Source organism: Cannabis sativa, chromosome 3 (genome assembly GCF_029168945.1).
Source record: "Cannabis sativa cultivar Pink pepper isolate KNU-18-1 chromosome 3, ASM2916894v1, whole genome shotgun sequence".
Taxonomy (NCBI): Eukaryota; Viridiplantae; Streptophyta; class Magnoliopsida; order Rosales; family Cannabaceae; genus Cannabis; species Cannabis sativa.
This window is the reverse complement of record NC_083603.1, coordinates 14,902,814-14,922,453: the sequence shown is the minus strand read 5'-3', so window position 1 is coordinate 14,922,453 and position 19,640 is coordinate 14,902,814. Positions and strand designations below refer to the sequence as shown.

Here is a 19,640-nt window from a genome sequence, read left to right as displayed (position 1 = left end):
ATCAGATTTACTTATTAATATAGGTCAGAAATAACATTTAATGTTGCGTGGTTCACATGATTTATTTCATGATTATATGTACATAATGTATAAATCATCTGAAACCTTTTTCACATACTTGATCCTGTTTATTGTGTCGTTAACACATTGGAAAGTAAACATGACTATGTGAATAAAGTTTCCTAGATTTATCAGACATAGGGTTTTACTGATATGATAATCTACAATAGAGTTTACTTGCATTTGGAGAAGTGCTATGTTCTTTCCAGAGCATTGGTTAAAGTAAAGCTCAGGTTGGATGCATGGAGTATGCATCGGAAGGGACCGATATTGAACTTTGACTTAGATTTATTAAACTTACCGTAATATCTATTCAAGTCAATATCGCCTAGTTGATCCTAGATCAAATGTTCTTAATCCTGTTATGATTAGGCTCAATCTTGAAAGGCTATTCGTGTTCTTTGATTTGTTAGTTAAGCCTACTTTTAGGTCAGGGTGATACGTACATTTTGGGAACACGGTAGTGCAATTGAGTGGGAGCGCTAACATAAACATAGAATCTATAGCTTCTATCTGGCGAATAGTAAGTAAAGGATGATCTCCTTCGAGCTTGACCAAACGAACATAAATGGTGGAGTACTCATTTCACATAAGCTGAAATATCATTTATACGGGGTCAAGTGTTTTAAGGATAAAATACATAGTAGGGTGTTACAGTAATCTAATCCCTTTACAGTGTAGATCATTCATATAGAGGATCATTGATCACATTAGGATTATAACAATGGATAACTAATGATGCATTTATATGGTGGAACATATAGAGCATTCTATATACTGAGAGTGTAATTCTAAGTTCTATGCGTGGGTTCAACGAAGAATTAATAAGTTAGTGAATTTTAGTGCTAAATTCTTGATCTACTTATTGGAAGCTCGGTTATATAGACCCATGGTCCCCGCACTAGCTGAGATAATATTGCTTGTAAGACTCATATAATTGGTTTTGATTAATCAATTATAATTCTCAAATTAGACTATGTCTATTTGTGAATTTTTCACTAAGTAAGGGCGAAATTGTAAAGAAAGAGTTTTATGGGCATATTTGTTAATTATGATACTTTGTATGGTTCAATTAATAAATATGATAAATGACAATATTATTTAATAATTATTTATAGTTATTAAATAGTTAGAATTGGCATTTAAATGGTTGAATTAAAAAATTGGCGTTTTTGAGAAAATCAGATGCAGAAAAGGTAAAACTGCAAAATTGTAAAAAGTGAGGCCCAAATCCACTAGTATAGGGCCGGCCACTTTTGTAGGCATTTTAAACTGATATTTTCATTATTTTAATGCCAAATAATTCAAACCTAACCCTAGTGGAATGCTATAAATAGATAGTGAAGGCTTCAGGAAATTTACACAAAAAAATTTCTACACTTTTATTCTGACACTTCTGATTCAGAAAAACATGAGCCTTCTCTCTCCCTATCTTTGGCCGAATCCACTTTCTCTTTCTTCTTCCTTCAATTTCGAAATTCTTAGTGTATGAGTAGTGCCCACACACAGCAAGTGATACCTCAATCTTAGTGAGGAAGATCGTGAAGAAAGACTTTCAGCAAGAAGGAGTTTCAGCATCAAAGATTCAGAGAAAGAGATCCAGGTTCAGATATTGATAATGCTCTGCTACAGAAAGGAATCAAGGGCTAGATATCTGAACGGAAGGAGTCATATTATTCCGCTGCACTTAATGTAAGGTTTCCTAAACTTTATATGTGTTTATTTCATCGTTTTAGAAAGTTCATATTTAGGGTGTTAATCAACATACTTGTGAGTAGATCTAAGATCCTGGTAAAATAATTTCCAACATAAACATGAATATTATTAACTCTAAAAATGTAAAATATTTATCATTATATGGTGAACACCTCACTAAAATCATATTAGCATTACATCAATGATACATAAATCAGAGAACAAAACTCTAAAAAGGCTGCAGGTACATCATCATAAACAGAATTTTACATCTGCAACCTTAAGAGGATAAAGCTTAGAGCTGTTCATAAAATAGCTGATCCAATTCAATCCGTACGATCCAATCCAATCCAATTCACAAAGTGCGGATATCTGCACTTGTGCGGATTGGATTGGATTGGAAAATTCAAAATCCGCACTTGTGCGGATTGGATGTTAATTGATATGTAAAAGTAACCGATCCAATCCAATCCACACATTTATAAAAAAATTAAAAAAATTATATATACAAATAACGTAAAGAAAATAGTAATTTAAAAGTTTAATACATATAATACAATCATATTGCAAAACTTAATAGATAAAATGTTATTTCTATTCTTATATATTCTTTTTTAACATACAATTTAAAATAAAATTAAATATTTTTAATATATATACAATTTTTTTTTCTTTCTTTGAATTTGGTATTTGTTATTTTATTTATTTAATGTGTTATTGGAGACATAAAATAACTATAATTGTTTTATTTTGTTGCTAGTTATGTGAAAAAAAAAATATATTTTTTTTCATAAATATTAAATAATTTAATATTATAAAATAACCAATCCAAAGTAACCGATCTTGAATTGGATTGGATTTGAGCTATTGTATGGATTGGATTGGATCTAAAAAATTAAATCCGCACTTAGTGCGGATTAGATGTTGTTTGACCAAAAAAGTGCAGATTAGATCGGATGAACAGCCCTAATAAAGCTTAATAAAAAAAATGAAACTTAAGAGTTAAGAGGTTATAGAAATCAATAAAACTTAATTTTTTTAGTAATTAAGATATGTGCAATATAAAATACTCAGTTTAACATAGGTATTTATATGCCACAAGCCCACAACCCGCAAATACCCCTTACTAATCTAAGCACTTCTATAACAAAACCATACGAATAAATAAATCAAGGGATGTAGCACTGTACAAGAGTACAAAACTACTAAAAGGGTTGACTTCTTACCCAATAGAAGCTTCTATTCTATGATCAAATATCCAGCAGTTAGTGTTAAACCTTCTAATATTAGCTAATTTTACATGTATCTCTTACACAGCTGCAATGGAAGATGTTTATTAAGAAACAAAGAGAAAACACAAGGACAGCAAGTATCCTCTGCAGCATTCTTCATCAAAAATTTCCACCTTTTAAGTTAACTATAATCTCATTGAGAAAAAAGAAAACAAAAAATGATGAGCAAAAACTTAATTCAAGACATTCGAGAGATTTGTTTCGGTAATCAATTTTACGGGTAGTATGTCTAGAATCAGAGCTCCATCAAATTCCAAATTGCAACAGCTTACATAGCAGTGCTCTATGTTCACTCCAAAACAACTTTTGCACCAAGAGCTTTCAGCTTCTCAATTATCTGCTCTCCTTCCTCCTTCGACACTCCTTTCTTTAGAACCGATGGTGCCTTCTCTACTAACTCTTTCGCTTCCTTAAGACCCAAATCAGTGAAGCTCCTGACCTCCTTGATAAGTTTGATCTTTGATGCTGCCTCAAATGATTCTAATTTAATTTCAAAGACAGTCTTTTCTTGTTTCTTCTCCTCCTTGGCAGCTGCTGGTGCTTTCGTCCCTATCCCCGCTAAGCCAGCAGCTCCTGCTTTAATGACTCCCACACTTGGTGACTCCGTCATTCCCCTTTTACGCATCAAAATGGAACCCAGCTCAGCAATTTCAGCCAATGTAAGTCCTGATATTTCGTCTACAAGCCTGAAAACACGATCGGTAGGAGGACTGCGATGCTGAGTAGGATCAAACGTTGCTGGGTCATAATCAGTGGGGAGCCTCCTCTGGTCAATCTCTACTTCTTCCTCTTCCTCATCATTTCTTGCTGGTTGACTATAGTTTTGCCACAATCCATTTAGTTTCCCAAGATTTAATGCCACGACAGAGGAAACTATCGGTTTTCTGCAGAAGCCATTTGGCAAATGATGCTTCAATCTTAAAATCAAGCTCATCTTCAAGTCTAACAAAATTTCACCTTCCAACAAATGGTAAATCAACCTCTCCGATATAGGTTCTCACTTATCATGGTAAAAATTACAAAACCTTCAACCTGAAAAGCCAAAAACACTATAAGCAAATAAAATACATTACAACATAACCTAAAACTATAAAAATAAGGTAATGGGTGCAGAGAAGAATGAAAATGAAAATTTCCAAAACAATTTCATGCACCGTAATTTATAACAATCTTCTCCCAAGAAAAAACAGTCTCTAAAAGTGCATATATATACCCATCATTAAAATTAAAATAAAAAAATTAGGTCAATAGCAAGCAATAGAACACTTCTCACACAAGGAACCCCATAGGTTCTTTTTCACTGATTTTTTTTTTTTGGGCTTTTGGCTTTTGGTTAAGTCACATTACGCAGAGATCCATGAAAACAGAACAAATATGATTCGAAAATAAGAATCTCAATTTCGTATGTGAAAACATGCTTGTAAAAATGTGTTGCTTGTACAAAGTTCACTGTTTTAAGAGTTTTAAAAAGAATGAATATACAACTGAAACAAAATATGTGACTAGTGTAGATTAATCTAAAAACTATTTTAGTTACATAAGTTTTTTTTATATAATTAAAGTAAAATTAAATTGTTGAAATATTGGGTTTCACCATATAGCACTAATTAACATATAGTGTGCAATTCTATTGTCAAGCATTTGATTTAGGGAGTTCAACACTTGAAATTGGAAGTGTCTCAGACACAACACAATCTCGATAAATCAACATAAAATTTGCTAATTTTCTTCCCTAGAAATAGAATCTGCAATATGTAGTTTTCCTTTATGTTCACAGAATATAATTTCATAACCTAAACCCACGTCAACAAAAACTTGCCAAGTCAAGTTCTCAAAGTTGTGGTGCGCGTCAAATACATCAATATTTATCAAAAAAACTTCAGCAAGAATAGAGGAACTGATGAATTTTAAAGAGGAGTGCTTAATACTAGTAATAAGGACCCTAATCATATAATTACTAAACTTTGAACAAGCTTAATTTCAGTCTTGAACACAGAAAAAGGACCAGACCAACTAATAGCTATTATATAATAGAGCATAATTTACTTAAATTAGAAAATGATTTACTTGACAATAATTTTTTTTTCTTAGATTCAATTTTATACTTAAATTTAGTTTAAAAATAAGACAAACATAGTCTAAATTGGATTTTAAATCAAAAATTCAAAGTTCAAATCAACCACAGTGCAAATCAAAATCAAATATAAAACAATCAACCACCGTAAAATCCAAAACAGCTAGTACAGTAATACAAAACCAGTCCAATAGGCAATCATCTAAAGATTCCAAAAGTACATAGTTACCAATGTCAAAACTTGAAATTGTGAGATATAGATTAGAATAAATATTTAGTTTGTGTTTCATTTAATCAGTGATTTTCTTCCATTACAAATGGTTAAATTGACGCTATTTTGGTACTTTACTAGTTCAGTTTTGAAGTGTGAACTCTTTATTTCAATGGAAGCTAATTACAAGAATCCAATAGTGCTTATATTTTTTCTTCAAAGTCTAGACATTCAAACATGTTGAAGTTGATCAGTTCATTAATTAGTTCTAAGAATTTAACTCTTGAAAAGATCATTAAATATTTGACAATAGAATGAAAAATTATAATATGACCTTTATAAGATAACTATTAATTAGTCATTTTATGAATCAGTCTGACATTGTAACACTCTTTCTGTTGCATCATGCATGTATGAAGTGGACTCTAAATGTCAAAGGTAATACTATAAAATGATTTATAGACATTTCCATACAAAATAATCTTGAATAAATGTTATACAAACAAACTCCTAATTGTCATGGTGAGGAAATAATTACGTGCACAATGACATAGCTATTCAAAATACATGTTCTAAACAGTAGGCAGATTACATTGAGAAAAAAGCAAAGTCTTAGACAAACATTAAACAACTCAAAATTAGTGAAATCAATCTCAAAACCGAAACTGAATACCTGTTGGAGCTTGGAGGAGTACCCAAATTGCTGAAACGGAAGCAAATATAGAATCCTTGCTAATGATTCTACAAGCAAATCAAAAGTACCCTAAATTAACTCAGTCCCAAGTCTTGAAAATTGAACAGGCAGATCAATACTCATACTTGCTCAAAAAAATTACAGAAATAAACACAAAATCAAACAAAAAAATTAGCTCTACTTACTTAAACATTGATTCAAGCTTAAAAATAAAAATACCAGGTGGAGATTCATGAGAGAGAGGCCGAAGCTGCGTGGTGCCGACTGCGGAGAGAAGAGGAGCTGTGTGGTGCGGAGTGGAGAGAAGGAAGAGGAGCTGGATGGTAGAGAAATGGAGAGAGATCGACTGCGGGTGTGTGAGAAGCGCAGAGAGAGAGAGAGAGAGAGAGAGGTGAACGACGGGGGTTTAGGAGAGTGATAGAGGGAGGCGGAGGAGTTTAAGAGGTTAGGGATTTTATTTTTTTTTATTATTATTATTGTTATTACTTTTACTAGTAAAGTTTTTTTTTTTTTGGTCTACACATTTGGTATTTTATCTAAATACAGATAATGCTTATTTAGTACCCTATATTTTAAAATATTACCTATTTAATACTCTAAATTCAAATTTTTTTAATAAAATTTTATCAATACAATCAACAGTCTAAAATTTTATGAATTCTAAATTCAAATTTAATTATTTAATTACATATAACTGAGAATTGTTTAGTTAAATTGATAACACTGTATTGATTAAATTTTACTTTAGGATACCAAATATATTTTTCATGAAAAACACAAGGTACTAAATGAGTATATTTCATTTGTAAAAAAAAAATGAGTATATTTCTTTTTTTTTTTTTAAGAATCGTGGCACTCACATCAACATCTCTATTCTAATTTTTAAAATACTTCATCAAAACTCAATTTTATCTATTTTAGCTAACACTTTTACTGAGCATCAGCTCTACTCTATTTTTTAAAATACCTCACAAAAATTTTACTTTCTTTATTTTACCTCAAATTTTTATATTACACCATATATTAATTTCTTTATTTTTTTCTCTACATTCATTTAAATATTACTTTTTTAATACATATTGTAATTAAAGACTATATGTAGTTAAAACATGAGAATTAGCAAATAATTAAAGATTTAATTATTATTTTATGATTATATGCCTCTTAGTAGAAATTAGGGTTTATTGCTAGAAATAGGCCTTAGAAAAATATTTTCTCAATTACGGAGATATATTTTGAATTCAAGATGCATTATATATATGTTGTATATGAGATTTTATGATTTTCATGTTTGTGCTCGGTAACAATAGAATGCGATATTTTGGCCAATAGAGTTACTTAGATATGGTTGAGTATCTTAGAATTAGCGAGACTTGATAGACATTTAAAATATCAGACTTAACCGGGGTTATGGTTTATGCTATTTTACTCCTAGAAGGTGAGGTTATTGTTGGGCTTTGTGTCCTAAATAAAACTCTATTTCAATATAATCTTTTATATTCATTTATCAATAAAGAAATAGATTTATTATCATTACTTATTTAATGTATTATTTGGTTCATGTGATCATTTAGTTATTTATTTGATTTATAAATTCATCCAAACCCACATTGATATTCTTGTTTATTGTGTTGTCAACACAATGGAAAATAATCAAGATTGTGTGATTAAATGTATTCCTGTGATTTATCAGTACACAGGGTTTAACTGATAGGATAATTTACAATGTAGTTTATTTGCACATTGGATAAGTGTTATGTCCTTTCAAGAGCATTGGTTAAAGTAAGCTTGGGTTAGATGTATGGAGTATGCATCGGAAAGGGACCGATATCAAACTTGGATCGGATATAATAAACTTACCGTAATATATATTCATTCAATACAACCTAATTACTCTAAGATCAAATGATCTCAATCCTAAGATGGTTAGGTTCTAGTTCAATTGTATTATTTGTGTTCTTCAATTTGTTCGTTAAAATCAACCAATGGTTCTTCTCGTGACATATAGATTAAGGACATGGTAGTTAAATTGAGTGGGAGCGCTAATCATAGATACAAAATTTATAGCTTCTATCTGGACATAGAAGTGAAACAATGATTTTCTTCGAGCTTGGCTTAATAGAGATAAATGGTTGAGCGCTCATTTCAATGATTATATTAGTTCACTGAAATATCATTTATAGGTAGCTAAGTGTTTTAAGGATAAAATACATTGAAGGGTGTAATGGTAAATTTGTCCATGCTCGGTGTAGATCATCTATAGAGGATCATTGATTATTAGGATTATAACAAATGGATAATTTATAGCGTATTTATATCGTGGAACATATAGAGCGTTGTATATAATTGAGAGTGCAATTCCAAATCTATAGTGGCGCAAGGAGGAATTAATAAGTTAGGGAATTTACTTGGTAAATTCTAGATCTATTTATTGGAAGCTCGGTTATATAGGCCCATGGTCCCCATACTAGTTGAGACAAAACTGCTTGTAAGACTCAGTTAATTGATTTTAATTAATCAATTATAATTCTAAATCAGACTATGTCTTATTTATAAATTTTCACTAAGATATGGCTTGATTGTGAAGAAATAGGATTTTAGAGTTTATTTGTTAATTAAGAGACTTTGTGGAGTCTAATTAATAAATAATATAAATGAAAATTTTATTTGATAATTAATTACAATTATTAAATAAATAGTTTTGGCATTTATATGGCTAAAATTGGAAAATATGACATTTGTGAAATAATAGATAAATAGTTAAGAAAAATGGCAAAAATATAACTAGTGTTGGGCACAAATATGGCCAGCCACTTATCCTTATGTTTGGCTAATTTTTATTCCATATAATTCAATTCTAACCCTAAGTGAATTAGTATAAAAAGAAAAGAATAGTCTCATAATCCAACTAATGACTCTAAATATAGTTTACATCTTGTCAGACAACTAAAGAGTTTGAGACTTCTTCTTCTTCCTAATTTCAAAATTCTATTGAGTTCTTCACATAAAAATTCAAGCCTTAGTGATTGAGTGCATGCTCACTCATAGCAAGTTAGTCCTCAATCATAGTGTGTAAGACTGTGAAGAATCCAAACAACTAAAGGAGTGTCGAGTTCAAATCTTGATTATACTCTGCGACAAAAAGGAACAAGGATTAGAGATCTGAACAAAAGGAGTCATTTAATTCCGCTGCAACCAATGTAAGGTTTCTCATACTTTCTATGTGTTTAAGTTTTATCGTTTTAGAGATTCATATTTAGGATGTTAAAAAATATACTTGTTAGTAAATCTAGGTCCTAGTAATATATATTCCAACAGTTACTTCCTAATAAAACTAAGGGTAGAATTGTCTTTTGGGGAATAAATTATGCTTTTCTAATATTAATTCCTAAATTTATCTAGGTTTTATCTAGCTGAATAAAACAAATTAAGTTTCAATAATTCAACTCACAAAATAAAACATCACCTTTTCACTCTCTCTCTCTCTCTCCTCTTGTTCGGCCAAACCAAGAAACCAAGATAATTCAGATTTTCCTTTACCATTTTAGATCAAATATTGAGGATTTTAGCATAGAAATCCAAAAGGTTTTGTTATCCAGGGTTGAGGTAAGTCTCTCCTCCTTTTTCTCTTCAATTTTCAAGTGAAAAGTTAGGTTGGAGTATGTAATTTTAAGCGGATGGTTTTGTTGAGTTTGGTTATTGTTAGAATTGAGTTCTAGGGATTAAATTATGTTTTTTTGAACTAGTTTAGGGTAGGTTGTGTGTTGTTGGCAAGGTTTGAGCTAGGTTTAAGTTTTGAGCTCAAACTTAGCTCAACTATGGTAATTTTTTATTTAAGGCTTTATAGTTGCAATTGTTTGATGAAATAGGTTTATTTTAGCCTTATTTGAAGTTCTGGAAAGTTTGGAAGAGATTGGAGTTATTTTGGTTGAATTTTAGAATTTTGTGAAAAAAGCCACTAAGAAAATAGCAGGCCATTTCTGGTAAAATAGCCTACCGTTTTTCAAGGCAGTAAACTCATAAAAACGCCTTACCGTTTTCACAAAAATGGCCTACTATTTTTTGGGATACTTTTCTTGAAATCCCATTTTTCAGCAATTTTCTCAATGTGTAAGATTTAGTCATGCTATTTAGCGATAGGGAAACTTTTAGTTTCAAGGTTAGAAACCCCAAAAGTAATTTAGCGGATCACTTACCAGTTTTACGTAAATTGTGACTTAGGGCCTTAATTCATCGAGCAGCAATTTTCACTCAAAGTTACCGACACACTTGCATTCAGAATCAATGTAAGATTAGTAGAATTATTTGCACTATACATGTTTAGTGTGCATGTTAGTTGTTGTTAGAATAACATATCAAAGTACCAGTGAGGTGTACATATAGTTGCACCGAGGTACTAACAAATATATGTTAGGCAAATCACTGGCCATCATATTAGCATATCAAGGTATCAGTGAAATGTACATAGAGTTGCACAAAGATGTCAACATATAGATGCCAAGCCCCTAAATAGTATGAAGTAGTTGCTACCACATCAATACGACTAGAGTACTGAGAATAGGCTAGATTCGTAGTTAGTCATACTTGTCAAGAACATTCCTGACCCAATTATCATATCGTGAATAGGTGTATGGGCACCTAGTTACGGTCTAGATATATATTTATGTTTATGATTATGCTTTTCTTACTGAGTCTGTCGCCTCACAGTTATTACGTGTACGTGTAGGTATTAGCTAGAACTGAAATGGGATGAGTCTAAAGCTAAGGGTGAAGATTGTACATATCAAGACGGTTAGACCTGGAGTGTTCAGGGTCTTTGGGACAATTTAGGCTCACCTTTTTAATAGTCATATTAAGACAATTTTAGTAACACTAGTATTTTATAGACTTATGTATGTGTGTATGTGTTCTCTGTCATTGCGAGAAGGCCTTTGTGGATGTCTCGGGGGTCAACCTATCCTAGGTTGATTTCTAGTATTTCTCCCATCATATTGGGGGATTTCCTGGTTTCTTGGTCACGACTGCCTTGCATTGCACTCGTGCGAGATGATTCCAGTATATTAAGTTGTTCATTCCTCTGGTTTGCAAAACCATGGGAAGTCCTTGAAACATCACGCTGATGCTCTTGATTTCTTGTATTGCCAGTATTTGGTGGATTTTCTCTATCCATTGGGATATCTCTTGTATTCCCAGGTTGTTCTTCCTACGTATTTATGGGATTCCCTTGATTATTTTCTTGTCTCCTGGTCTGGGAACCTTAAGGCCTTCCCTGTGGTCACCTTGCAGATGGATCAGGTTGAGTTTGAGGAGTGGTTCCCTGTGCAGCCTTGGCTGCCGCAACCTCTCGTTCTAACTCGACATTTCTTTAGTTTGACTCAACTAGGCATTATCGAAGTTGCCTATTTTTTTTAATTCCACCACTGGGACATATCTGGTGGTATCATAGGAGTCTTCACTTTGCCACTATGGGATCTGTTCACCAGTTGAGTTAAAATTTTCATCATTTCTTCTAGATCTAGGAGTTTCAATCGTGTTGGGTCTTTGTGATCCCTGAGGTTCCTTTCTAGGGTGAAGGTTGGTCTCCTCTAGATGGTTTCTTCATTACGAGGGGTATTATCCTTTATAGATACAAATTTGTAGTTGTGTCTATAAGGAGGGTATTTTCTGAGTTTTTATTACAAAAGCTCTCAATGAAAGTGTCAAACTGTTACCGCAGATTTTCATTAACTATAAAAAAAAAAAGCCTTTTTTGTAATAAATATAGTACAGAATTAATTACAAAGAAATTATAACAATACTAAATTAATACTCAAAAAAATATATATTATGCTAACAAAATTATATGTACCACTATTAAAATATGTATACATACCAAAAAATTTATATATAATCATTATATATAATAAAATAAAAATAAATATCATCTTAAATAAATGATATATTATACAGGGGTGCTCGCGGTGCGGGTGGTGCAGTTTTTGACCTTTTTTTAAACAAACATGCAGATGTGGTTTTTCTAATTTCTCAAACCGCACCCGCACCGCGAAATTAAAAGCCATAGAAACCGCAGAACAAAAAATGGTGCGGTATGGTGCGGTTAATGCGGTTTGGACTATCATCAATAATTAAACTATCACAAATACAACAAAATTTGAGCAGCACTTGTCAAAAATACCATAAGGCTTGAAAATAAATATGAAAAAAGAAATTAAGTTTTAATAATACAATAATTAGTGGATTTTGGGTTGGACATTCACATATTGGACCTAAATAAATATAAAAATTAGTATTTTTATAATGTGCGGTGCGGTTTGAACCGCATATTAATAATTCAAAACAGCAAACCGCACCGCTCGGTTTAGGAAAAATTCAAACCGCGACTGCACCACAAAGAATTTCAAACCGCATTTTTTTACGGTGCGGTGTAGTGCGGACGGTTTGAGCGGTTTGATGAACACTCCTAATACTATACACAATAAAAATCATATATCATACAACAAAACATATATACCTACAATAAATAATAAACAAAATAAGATAATGTTATTAAAAAAATTATATATACCACATTAACAAAATTATATACAACCATAAAATAATTATATCATACTTATAAAATCATATATCACATTTATATACAATAGAAAATTAAACATGATCTAAAATAAAATGATATACTATACAATAAAACTTATATACCACATAATAAAAAATATATACCTTACAATAGAAATGCATATAATTAAAATTAATAAATTTAAAAATATATAGCATGCTAATAAAATTATATATCATGTCAACAAAAATACAGTATAAAATAGAACTTAAATATTATTTTTTTAAAAAAATGATATATCGTATAACATAAAATACATATACCATTCACCAAAATATATGTACTAACAATAATAATAAAAAGATTAAATAAATGTTACAACAACATATACTACATCTTCGGATAGGGTTATTAAGACCAGATCCATGGATGCAGTGCTTGGGGTACAGGAATTAGAGATAGCAGAGGAGGAATTACAAGATGAACAGATCGAGAAACCAATGGAACAATGCTTTGAATCAATGGAACAGTGTTTTGCTGAAAAGATATACTCGCCTGAAGAGACTGAAGCCCTTTTCCAGAGGCGAAGCGAGATCAGACATGATTTCTCATATTGGTTACAAGTTGCTAATCGAACTACTCAAGATGTCAATTCTGGGAAGAAGACTTCTCCCCCGATTTTGCGTTCTGGTATTGTTCGAAACTTGAATACTAGTTTTGCAAACTCTGTTCAGCAGACTGAGGTAAGATCTTCTGCAACTTCAAAAGTTAAGATCAGTTTTTGCTGATATAGAGGATGAGGTGAACTATTGGCAGCCTTCTCTGGTTTTCTATGTAATTGGGGCTAATCCTCCAATCTCTATTCTCGAAGGCTTTGCTAAAAGGCTATGGAAGGATATGGTGGTGAAGGTGGGACTGCTTGCTAAAGGCATATTCATAATCAGGTTTCAAAACTTGGAACAACGAGATAGGGTGCTGCAACAAGGCTATGTGTTCTTTGATAGGAAACCTATGGTTATGAAACCATGGAACCCTATTGATGACTTTACAAAGGAGGAAGTGACCTCAGTTCCAACCTGGGTGCAATTGAGAGGCTTGGATATCAAGTATTGGGGAGAGCCCTCTCTTTTCAAGATAGTGGCACAAGTTGGGGAGCCTCTGCAAGTGGATGAAATAACAAAGAATAGAGATAGATTGCAATACTCGAGGGTGTTAATTCAGGTTAGTTTGGCACAAACTTTTCCTAGTACCATAAATTTCATTGATGAACATGACCATGAGGTGGAATTAGAAGTTAAATATGAATGGATTCCTCTAGTTTGCTATAACTGTTTTGGGATTGGGCATAGTACTGATGCTTGTAGAAAAGAGGAGAGCAAGAATGACCAAGGGAAACAAGTTTGGGTTCCAAAGAAACAACAAGTTACTAAACAGATTGAAAAAGATGCAGAGGGATTTCAAAGGGTTATGAAAGGCAAAAAAGTGAGCATGGAGAAGGAGCCAGGGGGAACTGAAGTATGTAATAGATTCCAATATTTGGACAGTGAGAATGAGCAAGGAGTAGTTAATATGGGAGAGGGGGGAGAGCCCTCTACTTCCAATGGATAGATTGCTATGTTGGAATGTTAGGGGGATTAACAACCATCAAAAACACAATGAAATCAGGAATATGATTTATTCAAAGCAAGTTGGGTTTGTTAGCCTCCTAGAAACTAAAGTTAAGAATAAGAATATGGGTGATTTGTATACAAGTTTATTTCAAGGTTGGTGGTTCACTAATAATAACCCTTGGCTAGATAAAGGGAGAATAATAGTTGCTTGGCAACCAAATGTTTATTCTGTAGACATTGGTCTTTGCACAAGTCAACTTATTCATTGTACTGTTACTCCAAAATAGAGAGTGGGGAAATTTCAAGTTACTTGTGTGTATGGCTTCAATGATGAAAAAAGAAGGGAGAACTATGGACTGAATTGGAAGGTTTGGCCACTAACATTGCAGAACCATGGCTGGTATGGGGTGATTTTAATGAGATTCTCTTTGCTAATGAGAGGATTGGTAGAAGAGCTCATGTTGTACCTTCTCAGAGAATTAAGGATTGTATTTCACAATGCAACCTTGAAGATCTGAAATATTATGGGGCCTTTCTCACTTGGAATAACAAACAAAAGCCAGAGGAGAGAATTTATTCAAAAATTGATCGAGCAATGATCAATCCTTGTTGGATGAATTTTTTCTCTAGCTCAGAAGCGGTTTTTTTGCCTGAAATGTCATTTGATCACTCTCCCATTCTGGTCTCTATTTACAAGGATTGCAACACAGGGAAGAAGCCATTCAGGTATTTTAATATGTGGAAGCTTGCTCCTCAATTCGAAAATCTGGTGGCAGATTCTTTGTTGGGTTTTATGCCCTAAATAAAACTCTTTACAATCTGATTAGTTATCAATATAAGAAATTTGAAGTGATTGATGTTTGCATGAATTTTACATGCTAATGGTTTAATATGTTTAATATGTTTATTACATTCATACACACAAAATCAGTTAAATCCAGATCATATGTTTATTCACAATTACAGTATCGTCAACACAGTGGAATGTGATTGTGATCATATGAATCAAAAGTTTTGGTCCCTGTTTCATCAGTGTTATTGGATTTACACTAATGTGATAATCAGCGATGATGTGTACTTACACTTGGAGTAAGTGTTATGTTCTTTCCAGGACATTAGTAAAGTATACTAGTTTCGAATGTATGGAGTATACATTGGACTGGACCGATATTGCAACTAAGTTAAGATATTACAAACTTACCGTTATACATATCTTTCCAAGTCAATATCAGTAGTTGATCTTAAGATTGAAAAGAATCTAAATCCTGATATGCTTGGGCTCAACTCAGGAGTGCTATTCATGTTCTTTGATTTATTAGTTAAGCCTACTTTTGGGTCAGGGTGATACGTATATTTTGGGAACATGATAGTATGATTGAGTGGGAGTGCTGAACATAAATATGGAATCTATAGCTTCTACTGGTGTATAGAAGTTAAGTGATGATTCCCTTCGAGCTTAGCAAATAGAAGTAAATGGATGAGCTCTTGTTTAACTGACTAATTATTAGATCACTAAACACCATTTACAGGTAGCTAAGTGTTTTAAGGGGCAAAATACATTGAGGGGTGAGAACGGTAAAGAAATCCCATCTCGATGTAAATCATCTATATAGAGGATCTTTAAATCACAATAAGATTATAACAATGGTTAAATGAGATAGTATATTGGTATCGTGAAACATACAATATGCTCTATATAAGTCTGAGAGTGCAATTCTAAGTTCTAAGAGTGGATTCAACGAAGAATTAATAAGTAGGAATTTACTTGGTAAATTTGGTTCACTTATTGGAAGCTCAGCATATAGATCCATGGTCCCCATTCTAGTTGAGAACATTCTGCTTGTAAGACTCATTAATTGATTCGTGATTGATCAATTATAATTCTAAATTTAGACTATGTCTGATTTTATGAATTTTCACTAAGCAGGGGTGAAATTGTAAGGAAAAGAGTTTTCTAGGTTTATTTATTTATTAATAGACTTTATATGTCTAATTAATAATTAAATTAAATGACAATATTATTTAATAATGTATTTTAATTATTAAATAATTAGTTTTGGCATTTAAAAGGTTAGAATTGGAAAATTGGCATTTTTGAGAAAATAGAGATAAAATTTGATAAAATTGCAAAATTAAGTGGGGCCCATTACAACACCTATGGCCGGCCACTTATAAGGCTTTTTAAAATTATTATTTTCATTATTTTAATGCCAAATAATTCTAAACTTAAACCTAGTAAGTTGCCTATAAATAGAAAGTGATGGCTCAGTCAAAAAAACAAGTTTTCAATAAGCCTTTCTGACAGAAATTTCTCTCTTCAGAAAACTGAGCCTTCCTCACTCTCTACCTTGGCCGAAACCTCTCTCCCTCTTTTCCTTCATCTTTTTCGTGACCCTAGTGAAAAAGTAAGTGCCCACACACAGCAAGCAGTAACTCAATCATAGATTGGAAGACTGTGAAGGATCAAAGCTTGAAGAAGAAGGAGATTCGGGCTCAGATCTTGATTATACTCTGCTACAGAAAGGAATCAAGGGTTAGAGATCTGAGTGGAAGGAGACATTTATTCCGCTGCATCAATGTAAGGTTTTCTTAACTTTATATGTGTTTATTTTATCGTTTTAGAAAGTTCATATTTAGGATGTTAATAAACATACTTGTGAGTAGATCTAAGATCCTGGTAAAATAATTCCCAACATTCTTGGCATCCTGGAATCATGGGGTCGAGAATGTCTCAAGTGGTCAGTAAGTTGAGAAGGTTGAAGGATGTGTTAATGAAGTTGAATAAAGAGGGCTTTTCGGAAATTCACAAGGAGGATATAGCAGCCAGTTCAACCCTTGCAGATATACAAACAAGATTATACAAAGACCCGATGAACATGGATTTGATAGAAGAGGAACAGAGAGCTCATCAACATTACACAGAGGTACATAAAGCCTTTTCCCTCTTTATCACTCAAAAAGCTAATCTTAATTGGGCTAAGTATGGAGATGAAAATTCAGCAATTTTTCATGCTTCATTGAAAGCTAGAAGAATACAAAATAAAATTTTCTCCATTGAAGATGAAACTGGGATCTGGAGAGACAATCCTGAGGGGGTTCAAAAAGCATTCTTAGACTATTATATGGGATTGTTAGGGAAGTCATTGCCTAATAGGAGACATGTTCATCAGTCGATTGTTAATTTGGGCCCTAAACTTACTGAAGTTCATCGTGGAATCCTCTCTGCTCCTTATTCTGCTGAGGAAGTAAAAGATGCTGCATTCTCTATCCCTGGGAACAAGGCTCCAGGCCCCGATGGCTTTGGTAGTGCCTTTTACCAGGATTGTTGGTAAATTGTTGGTAAGGACATTGAGGAAGTTGTGTTATCTTTTTTGAATTCTGGGAAAATCCTTAAGGAGATAAATGCCACTACCATTACACTCATCCCCAAATCGGTTTGTCCTAAAAGTGTAGCTGATTTCAGACCTATCTCCTGTTGTAATGTATTGTACAAGATAGATACTAAGGTGATTTGCAATAGACTTAGGAAAATTCTTCCTGATCTTATTGCAGAAAACCAAGGTGGTTTTGTTCATGGGAGGTATATAGCACATAATATCTTGGTTTGCCAAGACTTGGTAAGGCTATATGGAAGGAAAAATTGTAAGCCTAGTTGTATGATCAAGATCGGCCTAAGGAAGGCATATGACACAGTTGATTGGGATTTCTTGGAGGAGATGTTAGTTGCTTTTGGTTTCCCTATACAGTTCATTCAACTAATTATGAACTGTATTAGGACACCAAAATTTTCTCTTCTCCTCAATGGCTCTATGTGTAGATTTTTTGAAGCAAAGAGAGGGCTAAGACAAGGAAACCCCATGTCCCCTCTTCTTTTTGTTCTTGGTATGGAGTATTTGTCTCGAATTTTTAAGAAGATTGGGGAATGGCCTGGATTCAAGTTCGATGACAGGTGTACAGGCCTCAAACTGAATCATCTTTGTTTTGCAGATGACTTGTTGGTATTCAGCAATGGTGACTTTATTTCAGCTATGTTCATGCTCAAAGGTTTGAAGCTTTTCTCTTCCACTTTATGTTTGGAGCCTAATGTTCAGAAGACTTCGGTGTATTATTCAGGGATGCCAGAATTGGAGGTGAACAGGATCTTAGAAGCATCAAAATTCTCTAGAAGCACATTGCCTTTTAGATATTTGGGGATTCCTATTTGCTCTAAAAGGCTATCTAGAGGAGAATGCCAAGAGCTTCTTGAAAAAATGACAGGAAGGATTCGGATGTGGAGTTCTAGGAACTTGTCATATATGGGGAGAGCAACATTGATTAATTCTGTTCTATTGGCCATTCATACTTATTGGGCTCAAATCTCTATTTTACCAAAGAAGTTGCTGAAAGACATTGAAGCTGTTTGCAGATCCTTCTTATGGAAAGGCACACAAGAGACCTCAAGTCCAGGCTTGGTTTCTTGGGACAATATTTGTCAAACCAAATCTGCAGGAGGTCTAGGATTTAGAAACATCAGAAACTGGAATATTGCAGCCATGGGAAGGTATGTTTGGGACATAGCAAGTAAGAAAGATTGCCTATTTGTTAAGTGGATTCATAATGTATATTTGAAACATGGTAGTTGGTGGGATTATGACCCACCTTTGGATTGTTGCTGGTCATGGAAAAAGATTGTAGGGGTGAAGAATAAGCTGAAGCAAAAAGTGGATGTTGATGGTTTTGTGCAGCAGAGGCATACAATTCAACACACCTATCAACTTCTTTTTAAAAGCAGGGACAAGATTTCTTGGTCCAAGACTGTTTGGGATAGATTCATCATTCCCAAACACAAGTTTATTCTATGGCTTGTGTTTTGGGGAAGATTAAACACTAAAGAAAGGATAGGTAAATACAACTCAATCATAGATTTGACATGTCTACTTTGTGGACAAGAAGAGGAAACAAGCAACCATTTATTCTTTGAGTGTGAGTATAGTCAAAGTTGTTTACAGGGGCTCAAGTCTTGGCTACAATGGAGATCGACAACAACAAATGTGCAACAACTAGCAAAGGTTTTCAGCAAGAACAAAGCAGTACCTACTGCTAGAAGAAGTGTATTGAAGACTGCTCTTGCTGGGCTGGTATATCATATCTGGAAAGCCAAAAATGATGTATTTTGGCATCAAAAACTGTGGCATACAAGAGTTACCATACAACGGGTACAACAAGATTGTAAACTCAGGATTTTGGGGTTGCCTAACAAGCTTAAGGATGAGGATAAGCAATGGTTGTTAGGAAACTAATTAGAATGGATTTGTATGTACTGATTGAAGTTGTATAGATTAATAGAATTGACTTTAGCTACAGTAGAGCACTAAGAGATAGAGAAATGTGAATTGAGGAAAGTTTTTGTAAAATGTAAATGTTTTGGATGAGCAATACAATGATTCTTATTCATAAAAAAAAACATAT

The 19,640-nt window shown here is 33.1% G+C and overlaps 1 protein-coding gene across 2 annotated transcripts; it reads right to left on the bottom strand.

Annotated features, from left to right (window-relative positions):
- Positions 1-3,020: 3,020 nt before the first annotated feature.
- On the bottom strand, positions 3,021-6,517 carry LOC115709931 (uncharacterized). Of its 2 annotated transcripts, none has more exons than XM_030638195.2 (3): positions 6,246-6,517; positions 6,006-6,073; positions 3,021-4,079 (listed from the first exon to the last, which is right to left on the bottom strand). In XM_030638195.2, exon 3 carries the CDS (start codon positions 3,979-3,981, stop codon positions 3,337-3,339), a length of 645 nt encoding a protein of 214 aa, XP_030494055.1. In that variant the 5' UTR covers positions 3,982-4,079; positions 6,006-6,073; positions 6,246-6,517; the 3' UTR covers positions 3,021-3,336. The 2 variants fall into 2 exon arrangements, with proteins under 2 accessions (XP_030494055.1, XP_060967673.1); XM_061111690.1 differs by having other exon boundaries at positions 3,021-4,096; positions 6,246-6,472.
- Between the last annotated feature and the right edge of the window lie 13,123 nt (positions 6,518-19,640).

Coding starts and splice junctions, on each gene's coding strand:
- LOC115709931 (XM_030638195.2), bottom strand. CDS start 3,981: ATGAGCTTGATTTTAAGATTGAAGCATCATTTGCCAAATGGCTTCTGC.